This window comes from Coffea arabica, chromosome 5c (assembly GCF_036785885.1).
Source record: "Coffea arabica cultivar ET-39 chromosome 5c, Coffea Arabica ET-39 HiFi, whole genome shotgun sequence".
NCBI lineage: Eukaryota > Viridiplantae > Streptophyta > Magnoliopsida > Gentianales > Rubiaceae > Coffea > Coffea arabica.
In genome coordinates this window covers 45,215,782-45,228,067 of record NC_092319.1, presented here as the reverse complement: position 1 = coordinate 45,228,067, position 12,286 = coordinate 45,215,782, and the positions used below count along the sequence as shown (strand labels likewise).

General features: G+C 36.0%; 2 protein-coding genes across 3 annotated transcripts; both read right to left on the bottom strand.

The window, feature by feature from the left end:
- Positions 1-1,505: 1,505 nt before the first annotated feature.
- On the bottom strand, positions 1,506-6,406 carry LOC113690677 (E3 ubiquitin-protein ligase DA2L-like). Of its 2 annotated transcripts, none has more exons than XM_027208669.2 (9): positions 6,217-6,406; positions 5,726-6,092; positions 4,694-4,745; positions 4,546-4,591; positions 4,161-4,242; positions 3,917-4,061; positions 3,731-3,836; positions 2,862-2,928; positions 1,506-2,450 (listed from the first exon to the last, which is right to left on the bottom strand). In XM_027208669.2, the coding sequence occupies exons 2-9, from the start codon at positions 5,918-5,920 to the stop codon at positions 1,869-1,871; spliced, it is 1,275 nt and encodes a 424-aa protein (XP_027064470.2). In that variant the 5' UTR covers positions 5,921-6,092; positions 6,217-6,406; the 3' UTR covers positions 1,506-1,868. The 2 variants fall into 2 exon arrangements, with proteins under 2 accessions (XP_027064470.2, XP_027064472.2); XM_027208671.2 differs by having other exon boundaries at positions 1,680-2,450; positions 3,731-3,812; positions 6,217-6,356.
- A 5,227-nt stretch (positions 6,407-11,633) lies between these two features.
- On the bottom strand, positions 11,634-12,002 carry LOC113691052 (VQ motif-containing protein 1-like). Its single transcript, XM_027209230.2, has one exon. It carries the CDS (start codon positions 12,000-12,002, stop codon positions 11,634-11,636), a length of 369 nt encoding a protein of 122 aa, XP_027065031.2.
- Between the last annotated feature and the right edge of the window lie 284 nt (positions 12,003-12,286).

Here is a 12,286-nt window from a genome sequence, read left to right as displayed (position 1 = left end):
TAATTTTACGTTGTACGAAAGATGTTTTTGTAAGGTATGATGGCTGCCGATATAAAAGATGTTAGCATCAAAGGCCCACCGATTGGTTCTGGGACAAAAAAGTAGTTGATCATCAAGATAATTTCGAAAGGGATTCCAAAGACGAAGCACAGAAGCCTAATGGCAAGAAGAGTGGAGCATGTAACACTTTCCCGCACGTTTCTGCGGGAAGACCATTCTACTGTTACCAGTGGGCCATAGTTACGGTCATTGTTGGACTTTAAGATTCGGCTATTGTTGGGTTGTCCAAGCCCAACGAAACATTGCATCTAGAACGGCTCAAAATCAACCCTTAATACATATGCGACGAAGCCCGTGTTTTGGAAATTTCTGATGGTCCATTAGACCCAATAAGGCAATAACCACATATTATTCGCAAACAATGAGAAATTGTGTACTCAACGTCACTTTTCTTATATTAAGAATATACCATGTGATGTATGTGATACATGCAATAGAACTTAGCCCATTTTGATCCCTATTTTTTAAAGTTTTTATAGACAAATGTACCGTAATAATGTAATAGGTGTAAGGTAAAATGTGATTAGAAAATTTGTTTAGAGCAAACATAAAAACTTTTTTCTATAAAAACTTTTCTTTTGGCCACCGGAGAGGAACTTAAGCCCCTCCTTAAACTGTAGGTAGGGATTCAAATCTTACTTGCGGCAAAAAAAATTCAAGGGTGGTGCCAAAACACCCCTTTGGTCTAGTCAGTCAGGTCTGCCAGCCCCGAATACAAAGCCTCTTTAGGCCCCCCTCTCCCCTGTAGATTAGGATAAAATAAATTATACAATTGTTATTGTTGTCGAAAAAAAATATAAAAACTTTTTGAAAATAAAATGACAGTCCAAATAAAGTTACTTAACATTTTTTTTCTCTTGAACTATCGCGTACATTACCATACGCATCTATATGACATACAGAAGGGCTAAGCCTATAATAGATCGAAATTGTCAGAGTCCCGTATTCATTCTTCCTCTTTATTTTTCCTTCTAAAACATCCTCTGGCTTACCGAATCTGCTTGCCACTCCTCTGGAGTCTGCAACATCCCTACTCACTCTGTTTCAACTTTTTCAACTGATAATATTTCAAGCAAAATATGACCTAATGCATTAAACTCAAGTCGACTTCTCTGCTGCACCATGCTTTCATTTACATGTTGATCGTGCAAATCATACTCCCAAGTCCAGGTCCAACACACCATTACAAAAACATACTCCTATCGTTTGAGATTGGAATCTCAGGTCTTCAAGATTTATTTCACCAATGAATATTACATTGCTGAGACAGGATCCCATGCATGATGGAGAATGACATGTTTGGTAATATGAACGTATTGGAAGCCAACGTTCTAACTTGTTTCTTGGGTTTTATAGATGTTCACGAGTTGCGAGATGCATGGTTATTCGAAGTGTCTATCAAACTGGATTTAAAACTGATTTTCCAAACCAACTTCCAGACCTCGTAATTTAAATTGTCTATATATATATATATATATCAAGAGCAACAAATCAGATCACATGTACCAAGACTTTGTGGCGAATATACAACAATGAAGCTAATCAACTCTGGGAACCAGCTTTACATGCCCCCGTTTACTCGATCTCTTGGACATCACTTCTTATGAAGATTAAGGATCTCAATCTAAAAAGACTGATACTAGGATCATTCATTCATTCTAGAATCATTTTTCCTTTTTTCCTGCTTACACTGTATATCGAGAAAAAAAAAAAAAGAAGAGACAGGAGAAATGCTTCACGTGAGAAGCAGGCAGGAGGGTCACAAGAGACATAGGAACCGAGAACCAATCCTTAGGACTCTTTTAAGGCTATTGCCATGCAACACCTGGTGGACTTGATCTATTTCGAGCCTCAGCCAGTGAAACAGCCATAGCCAGCATCATCTGCTCCTCAAAAGTTTCAGGAACGATTGCACCTCCAACAGGATGAAATGTGCCATCAGATTCATCTTGTGATGGCAATGCTGCATGAGCTGCATCATCTTCTACATCATCAGAACCGGCATAGCTGGTTCCGACATCTGCAATCTCTGATCTATTATCTACCCACTCTCGATCACCTCTAGTCATTGCCATTTGAATATCAGGTGACACCTCGACCGAGTTCCCTGCAGCAGCAAAGTTCTCTGATTCATGCTGTGTGTTCTGATACCTGTCACATCCAGGATGCATGTTGTACGCAGACATGTTTGTTCCATAGCTATTGGAGGTCTCCCCACCCATTTGCTGGCGTTCAGCAAGGGCTGCAATTGCGCATGCAAGACCACCCGAAGGAGAGGAGGAAGATCCCGCAATTGGACCCATGATAGCCGTATTGCACTGTTCTTCGGCCGTGTATTGCTCTGATGGAACAGTCTCAACGTAGACTGGATTTCGCCGCCTGCCATTATCCTATCACGATAACAGTTTATGGAATCACATCTCAACTCAAAAGGCAAAGAGTAAGTACATGACAGCGACCATCCGATGCGAACAATCAGACGATGGTACAGCTATTACAATATTAACAAAGTAGCAAGCAGAGCTCAGCTAAAAATGGTTCGAAATAAATTAAATGCAAACCTGGAAAGAGAGACAAACCTTTGAATAGGAGAACTAGACTGAAATTTCTAGGATCATGATAAGCTAATAAAAAACAACTAATAACAATATATGAGTTTGACGTGACAGATTCAAGGTTTTAACCATCTTATCCTTATTAATACGTGTGATCTTTTTGGTAAGTATAGAAGCTTAATAAAGGAATAAATGGTAACTGAAAACATCCTAATGCAGTAATTGCTCAACTGCTCACAGAAGTACCTGAATGGAGAGCCATATGGCTTCCATGACCATGATGTCCTCAAGATCAAGGTCAAATTCATCCTCCCTGAGACTCAGAAATAAGGCAAAGTAATAAGGACAAGCCATATGTCAACCATCTGAAGAGAAACCTGAAAACTTTACAAATTAAGAATTGCAAATGCATATCAAATAAGGATGATTAAACTTCCATTTCCGCCATAGAGAGGGGTATTGAACATCAGGAATTTGTCTAAAATTCTCACAACAGATAAATGACCTCAAGCAACTAATGCTAAATAGATTTTACATCACCTAAAATCAACCGTATCTTGGAGGAGGGGGATAAGAAAGGAGGCAAACAAAATAGGAAAATTACTTAAAAATGACTAATCCATGAAAGGCAAAATAGTTTTCATGTATTTCTAGCAGAAAACATCACCAGGAAAGGCATGCCTTCAGGTTCAGGGAATCAAGAAACTGATCAGATAGACATTTAGATGCCTTTTAAAAAATGCCTAGCATTTACAGAGAAAGGTTAAAAAAAAAAAAAAGCAAAGAAAAGAAAGAAACCACGACTAAAAATAGAAGATGATGAAAAGGCCAGTAGGAAAACATAACAAATCCCTAGATTGCAATTTCTCCTAAAACTGACTGAAAACATACAGAAACACAATTTAGCATTGTCAAGTGTCTTAATGATTCTAAGACGTCTGATTCTGAAAAAAACTGCTTTTGGCTGGAAGTGAGACTAAACCACACATCATTATGCCACAAAGCTTAACAAGGATGTGGTTTTTCTATGTTGCTCAATCAGTGGAAGGACAAAACACTCCAACCTTTAGAATGAAACAAAATGAACGGGGTCAACAGTAAGTAATTTTCTATACCTATTCTGCCTTGAGCGTAGAGGTTGTCTGACAACTGGGGCAGCACAAGGCTCCTGAGAAGTGACAATTTCGTCACCTTCTTCTACACCAGAAGAAAAAGATGGGGCTGTGTACAAAATGAACATCAATTGAATGCAACAGAAACTGCCCAACCAACAACACCAATTTGCTAGTTGAATTAATTACCTGCTGTGGAGCAAAGCTCCGATTCAGTTGGCCCAGCTATACTGTTTGAAGAATTAAACTCTCTACGTTTCAGTTTCCTATCCTCTTCATCTTGGAGTTCCTGCTGCCTCATCCTTATTTTGGCCTCTATAACTCGCTGCTCTTCCTAAAGAGGTAAAAATAGTCACAATGAGAAATTCACTTTTGTAATGCACGCTGAACTCAAAAGAATATCAACTAAATAACAAGGGGCAGGAAATCTTACAATTTGCTCTAATCCTTTTTCCTCCTTTGTTTTGACACCTCGATACTCCACAGCATAATTTGAAGTTTTACAAAAAGGACACCTGATAAAATTTAAGGAAGACAAGCAAGCTTACCCCTTCCCAAAATCCAAAGTTCCTCTTTCCCAGCCCATACCCCTTCCAGGCACTTGCAAAGAGGCAATCTTCCCAAAACTAAATGAGAAGAGATAAGATTTATTGATGGCAGAGAGATAGGGATCTGGTATGACTGAATCCCTTAAGGCCCCAGTTGGAAACAGCAGATAGAAGAAAATAGCAGAGAAAGTACAAAAGAACTTATGCCAATTCATTTTAACCAAAAAAAAAAAAACAAAAAACAACAATACCCCAAGAAATCAAGGATACTGTGTTGGGCGAGTCGAATTAGGAGTCTTCATTTGTAAGAAACATTCTGGTGCAAAGAAACAGGTTGGAAAATACACTTATTAATACTACAGTAGTCAAGAACTCTCTTCATTAAACATTCATAGATTCCAAAGGATGCTATAAACACCTGTGCAGATGCCTTTCATGCAACATCTTGAACGATTGAGACTAGGATAGTACTGCAATTTTAAAGAGAATTCAAATCAGAGTAACAGCATTGATGTATTACGGTAGTCTATCCACATAATTCTAGTAGATCATCATACACTGCATATTATTATAACTATTCTACAAACAAGACGGTTGGACCACTGTGCTGCCCACATCATTTTCCAGATTTGGATGAAGAGCGCAGTGTTGGTGGAAGGGAAGTAATTCAAAAGAAACTCCAACATACAACTATTACTTTGACAGCTCAAAAATTTCAATAAAAAGGGAAAAGAAAGAGAAGAAGATGATAGCAAATGCAATGTTACAAAGGTTTCACATAACAGCACTTCTTTTCTTATTGGTCTCCCATTTTTAGCCTATTAGATGCTGAGGAAGAAGGTAACAACTAACTTAATCAAAGAAGCGTTATATAGGTTGATTCTCAGAAACTCAAAATCAATCTTTATATGACCTCCAGCAGAATCTCACATAGTTTTAATTCCATTTACATTCAGTAGCTGTGTTGATTCTCTCCCTCAAGTTTTTTTCATCTATTTCTGATTTAGTCTGTATCAAGTTATGCAATCAATACTATGAGCCGCCAATAAACATATAGCAACGGTTACCGTGCATGACATGATAGAGCAAGCCTCACCTATATTCTGCACTCCCCCAATGGGCCAATACAACAATTCAAATTGCCAATCATGGTACAGTAAAAGTAAAAGCACAAACATCCCAAGAATCAAACTAGGAGAATCCTCAAAATTTATAGCCAAAAAATTGTGATTTTCTGCTTATTCACATTCCAGAACAATCAAAGGTTCATCAAACACAGTAAGTTAACTCATCCAGCCATATTCAAAAAATACACTATTGTCTAAAGTACAATAATTCTGTCGCGCGTCCAAACAAATTCTATATCAAGAAAGAACCAAGAAAAAATTCAATTCATGATCATAAGATAAAAGCACCTAAAACAAGAAAAAGAATGCTTGTGACTACAGACCAAGAAGCAAATGGGGCACTCCTCCAGATCACAGGCGCTGCATTCATCATCACCAGGGTAGCAAGGTGCGAGTTTGGAATCAAGTATGAGCTTCCTGAGCTTCTTGTGATCCACATCCTTGTGTTGGTACAACCCTTGAGGCTTCGTGTACTTCTCATCCACCACTTGCCTCCTCCTCCCCAGCTTATTCCCCATTTTAACAACCAAAAAATTCAAAACCCAAAATTGCGAAAAGCTTAAATCTTTCGATTAACATTTAGGAAATAATTAAGAACCCATTTTTCTCACATCACTAAACTATCAAAACACCACCACCCCACCTAAAGGCAAGAACAATTCAATTCGCCCCAAGAAACACACTGAAATCCTGCAAATAACAAATATTTTCCAAAATTAAGCTCTTATTATATATTAGAAGACAACAAAAATGTGAAAAAAGCAATCATATTAACTGCAAAATGAAAGAATTGAAAGAATTTGAGAGAACTAACCCGGGAAATCTTGGCCCAAAATATCAACAGTAGAGCATGGTAGACATGTACAGAGTTGTGTATATTAGCACATGCTATCTGTATCTGAATATGTATTAGGGTGCGTAGAGAGAAAGGAGGAGAAGGGAAGAAGGGGAACAAGATCAGAACTTTCTTGCGTCTGTATCTAGTTTATAGGCAGTTTATCTGCATAGCACACTGATAATACGGTAAATTTATTTAATTAATTATGTTTTCAATGGTACTTTTGTTTTGTTCTACTAGTATTTATCACCTTGTTTCTCTAAAAATGAAATAGGAGAATAAATAGTAAATATTCCCTTTTTTTGATAAAAAAAAAAAGGTTTTTTTGTCATTTCCCTTGTTTTTTTTTGGTTGAAGTGTAGGGATTTATCAAAGAAAAAATGTTATTGGCACTTTAATCGTGCTCTCACTAATAACACTTCCCTTTATAAAATGGTTGGAGTTTGGCATGCAACTAGCGTCACATGTATAAAGATTTGATGGATTATAATTGTATTCTGATAAACAAGATATTTTGATTATAAAGATTTGGTTGGAGTTATTTTGATGGATTTTTGGGGTTCTTTTATCATCGTTCACTATTAGACTAATAAAAATTTACTCATCTTTCACAATAACCATGTTCACTTTTTTTTTTTTTTTTTTCTCATTTCGATAAGATGATAATTGTTAGCCCATCAAACAAATAAGTTGGTAATTGGAGCTTATTAGTGCTTGTTTGTAGTTATTGGCTTAACAAGAACTCCTCTTGTAATAATATCTTAATCAAATCCTTTAATATGTCAGTTAAAGCATTCTTCGTAATTGATAACACGTTACTATATTATCATTGGCCTATTTCTTTTTTCTTTTTTTTTTTTTGCTTTTTTATAAGAGTAAATCTTCTATACACCTGACAGTGTATACACTATCATCGTTAGATTCATGATATATGTGTAAAAGTTGAATTTCAAATTCAAATTTTTCAAAATTGTTATTCATCCAATACTGACAGTCTATACACTGTCGGTGTAGAAAAGATTAATCCTTTTTATAAATAAAAAATCTTGAATTCATGATTTGTTACTTATAATCCCTCTCTCGCCCTGTTTCTTCAAATAAAGCAACATGGTAGTAGTGATTGTTTTCGACATAAAAATCCTCATAAAATGTGGCTCATGCCAAAGGGTCCCTACTATATAAGTGCTTAGAAGTATTAGGGAATTTCAAAACTTGATGAATCTTAAATTGCAACAACGAGTATAAACCAAAATTATAAATACTTCAATTAATTATACAATGTGTATAGAGTGGGGGTTGGGCTTGGTGGGGTTGCCAAATGGGAACAATTTTGCCATCCATTTTGGTCTGTTGTTTGTTTGGTTTGGTCACTTTCGGCGTGAAATGGCATGTAAAGAGGGAGATGGTTATGTCAAAAAGGAAGGTTTTGAAAATGATTTTTTGCAACAATAATAAAATTCGAAATACGAAAATGCAGAGTATACTCGACAGAAGCAAAGCCAAGCACGAATGGGTGGAGTAGCAGACCCGTAAAGAATCCATGGAGAGCGGGAGAGGTGGGCAAAGGCAAGTATTGTGGCTTTGTGTGTGAGACGGGATATTAAGAACACGCGCTGATTATGGCGAGTGTAATGCACGCGCTGATATGGGCAGGTGCAAGCAGGATGCTTTTCTCCTATTCTCCTTGTTTGTTTGTGGCCAATGTGGATTGTCCTTTGCTTTCCCTCTTGGGAGTTTTTGCTTTGGTTGATTCATTGATTGGACTACACATTCAATTTGGATGATGATTTTTTTAAAAAAAAAAAAATTTCTGGGTATAAGAAACTGTAGGACGAAATCAAGCGTTTGTTTGGGCAGTGATTTATTTACATAAATTTATTTATTTATATTATAAATATATTTTTAATTATCTTTTTATTTCATGTACATAATATTAAAAAGTACTACAATATATATATTTTTAAAATTATTTCAAATAAATTACTGTCCAAACCTTACCTTTCTAAAGTCAATGAGTGAAATGTAGCTTTAAGCTTTAGTGCCATGATGATGCTTTTGAGTTTTGAAATGCAATCAAAATATTAGACCAAGTACCATAAGCATTTTGTCATTTTGTTTTGTTTTTTTTTTCGATTTTATAACCTTTCAACTGTTTGCATAGGAGGAAAATCCAATCGTTCATACAACCTACATTATGCTCAAGAAAATGATGATAAAGATGGTGCAACAACTTCAATTTTGTACAGCACTTTAATAAGTATCTTCTCCAACTTCATTTCATTCAAATAAATAAATAGGTGGCAGCATAAAATTTTAGTGCAATAACTTGTGCTTTGGAGATCCCATATTCCAACGCGACGTTTGGCATGTACATGATTATTTTAATGTACATTAAACCTTCCATTTTGATGGTCGTACCATCTAAAACTTATTTTTCAATTACTTTTTTATCTCACGCACATTATATCAAAAAAGTATTACAATATTTTTTTTATAAAATTATCTCAAATGATTTACTATCCAAACACACATGTACTTTTGTGAGGCGATTTTGGTGGCCGTACTACCCAAACTCATCAATGTGCTTTGGGCATGGAATGGGCCCTTTCAAACAATGGCATGACTTTTGTCTAAAAGGAGAGCTATGGCCCGTGAAATGGTCACTTTTTGTCTCCAATTATTATGACTTGGACCACATTGTATCAGACACTAAATTGGTTGACCAAAATCAAGATCTCTTGTGACTCCTGTCTTTGCTTTAGAAACTAGGAATGTCTATCAAGATGGTTAAATATACGTTTAGTTCCTAACATGTGATTAATTAATGATCATGCGGTACCAACTACATCTTTTCTCAACCTTGTGGTGTTTAGTTCACCCAATTTGTTAAGAGGATTACGAGACCAATTGTCCTCTACTTGTACAATGTGTTTAATAAACTAAACTCAATCTACGATATTGGATATTGAATGTCCCTTTTCGGGTTCGAAAAAAGTACCATATGTATTAGCATTTAGCAATTGACAAGCCAAAAAGGGCAACAAAACTAACTTGGATATACAGAGCCTATGTCTATATTCTATGCTCTAATGCTCCCATTCATTTCCCCCCCCCCCCCCCTTTTTTTTTGGCCCAAATGCATTGCAGGTGCTGTTGCCTATGTCTATAAGTTGAACTAACGAAGTAATCAGGGTACTCTTAGAACTTTTCCTTATTTGTGAGTTGCTTTCCCTCCTATATATTTTCAACATTGGCAAATACTGCCTGTTGTGCTTTGCTACGAGAGTTTGTCCTGCCTAATGAAACCTAACCACAATATAAATAGTCTCTAATGTAAACCTCCAGAGATAGATTAAATTACTGCATTTAGACCATTTAAGTATTTTGGCAGCAGTGACACTTTGACCAAATTGGCTTCGTAATTTAAGTTTGAGCCCACTTGTTAAAATAAAAAAAAAGGGGGGGGCATGATATGTATATTCTTGTCTGTATAGGAGAAGACGGAGAATTTGAAGGGATTGGGCGAATATCTCCTTTCTTGTTAATGTTTTATGGCAGAAATGAGATGATGCGCCTAACTGACTTAGATCAGAATCAGTATTTTGTAGTTGCAACTCTAGGGGCAGAGCATTCTACAGTTTCACCAAACATATTCTGGGCTGCCAAAGTTCACCAAATGCATGCGCCCTCGGACTTGTTCTTCTTGTACTTTGGTGACATAATGGCCAAATTGCTTGCACGCCCCTCCTTATCTTGCTTTTTTGAGTACCAATTTTCTGTTGGTTGGGGGAAAAAAATACGGATACAGGCGATTTTATCTCAAGAATGTGAGCTCCTCGATGGGGGAAAAAAAGGCCAGAAGAGAAAGTACACAAGACTACCATGTGGTTTGGAAGCTTACACATAAGCTCCGTTGGGAGACGGCGGGCAGGACGGTCATCAGAAGAATCGTCCTTAACAATACACGGTCAGAATTTGATCCAAAAAAAATGTATGGTTTAAATCACTTCATGTACCTTGTTTTTAACAACGTGTGTGGAGCTCACAAAAATTTATTCTAAAATTACACGTTATGCAAATAAAGTTGCGCCGTGTGCAAATAAAATTATGCGATGTGCAAAATGCAAAAAACCGCCGCCCGTGATCCGCTCCGTTGTGCTATGTGTTACGTTCATATATATATATATATATATATATATATATATATATATATTTAGTTCTTGAAGTTCCCATGTGGGTTTGACGTTTATAACGGGTTTCCAATTAGAAATTATGTTGTTCATTTGTTAGATATTCATATTTTCCGTTCAAACAAATAAAAATTTGTTATAATGTTTGTACAAATTTTTATTTCATAAGCCAATAAATATTTCATAATTTATCTCTTATTTAGTGATGAATTTTTCATAAATATAGATTACATATGCGTAAACTTATGGATTGATTTTTCCTACACCTTTATGTAAAATTGTTTTAATGTAGACCAGGCTGCATGACATATAATATCCATTTAAATTTTAAATTCTTTTTTGTATATTTTCATGAATCTTGCATGATATATAGATATCCATATAATCCAAATTCTCTCTCTCTCTCTGGTATATATGTTATCTATCATAACATCTTAGCATACAAAGATCCATACATTGATTCTGTATGAAACATGAATTCTTACCGTAAATAGTAAGAACTAAAATAAATTTTTGTTGTTTGCACATAAGAACGTAAATTAGTTTGCGTATTATTTAAAAGGTTTTAAGGTCCTATTTATATAGATAGTCAATTCCAATAATTTTATCAACTACAAAGAAGACAAATTTAAAAAACTCAAATAAATTTTTTATTTTCTTTTTTTTTTTTCAAAAATAGCTTTGGTTACAATGGTTACACTTTTATTTTTTCAGCAATACCACAAGCAGTTGATTTAGCACATGCATAGTAGCAAATAAACCCATTAACTATTCCTTTGGTACATGTAGCCTGTAGCAAACTTAACATATTTTGTGCTTTATCTTCTACAGCTAAAATCAATCCCGCCGTAAATTACCCATTTTACTCATCTAATTGCATAAAAAATTAATCTGTTTTTGTGTTTAACCAATATTAAACAGCCAGCAAAAGATATTAGCAATAGGTTAAACATTCGCAGCGAGAAGGTTTATGACCTCCATCCCGCCGCCCCTTCCATCCTAACCACTCATAAACACATCTAAAAATGCTGAAAACGTTGTAGAGAAGATCTCACACACACATGAAAGATAATTACACAAAAGAAGACAGCATTTTTGCTACATTAAGAAAGAATAAACGAATACATGATATGTGTAAATGTAATGTATTTGCGAAGAAAAGTTCTTGTTTTTCCATTTTTAGGATGAAAAAGGTCTTGCATACTACTCTGGACACAGCCGGAAAAGCTCGTCCAATGGGGGCAACTCCTTAAGCAACCTATCGAAATCCTTAAACGACAACCCTCGAGACATAACTGGAACATTGGCCGACATTTGTAAACCTGTTGCAGATCCATATCTTGTCATCTGCTGCTGCTGCTGCTGCTGCTGCTGATGACGATGATCTTCTTTATTATTACCATAAAAACCTGAAGCAGAAGAATAATTAGAAGAAGGGTCGATTTCGATTTTCGAATCCTTCCCGGTAAGCCTCTGAACAACTGATTTGAAGCTCATTGCATCAGTTTCCACGTACTGTGTGTTGATTATCACTACCTTCACAGGGTCTGTAGTAGTGTAGCAGCCAGACATAGTGATGAAATTAAAAAGTTGCTGCTGGTTCTTCTTTGTGGGATGGGATGATATGAAAAACTTGTGACGTTTGTGAAAGTTGAGAATATGACGACGATGTTTGAGGATTTTTGCGATGACTGATGATTGGGATGAAACGAGTGGTGGGTTTTTATAATGAATCTGAAACATGTACGTGTCTCAATATTGACAGTTGAGATATCTTTTGTTTTTTTTTTAGGGGTATTGGATGAAATAGTTGACCGTTGTAAAATTGGGCAGCAGTCTAGAAGGACCAGAGGGAT

Excerpts from the sequence above, each read along its gene's own strand:
- LOC113691052 (XM_027209230.2), bottom strand. The coding sequence starts at position 12,002 with ATGTCTGGCTGCTACACTACTACAGACCCTGTGAAGGTAGTGATAATC.
- LOC113690677 (XM_027208669.2), bottom strand. The coding sequence starts at position 5,920 with ATGGGGAATAAGCTGGGGAGGAGGAGGCAAGTGGTGGATGAGAAGTAC. Across the intron at positions 3,837-3,916 it reads GGAGCTTTGCTCCACAGCAG|CCCCATCTTTTTCTTCTGGT; the intron begins GTAATTAATTCA and ends TTTTGTACACAG. Across the intron at positions 2,451-2,861 it reads CCATATGGCTCTCCATTCAG|GATAATGGCAGGCGGCGAAA; the intron begins GTACTTCTGTGA and ends TTATCGTGATAG.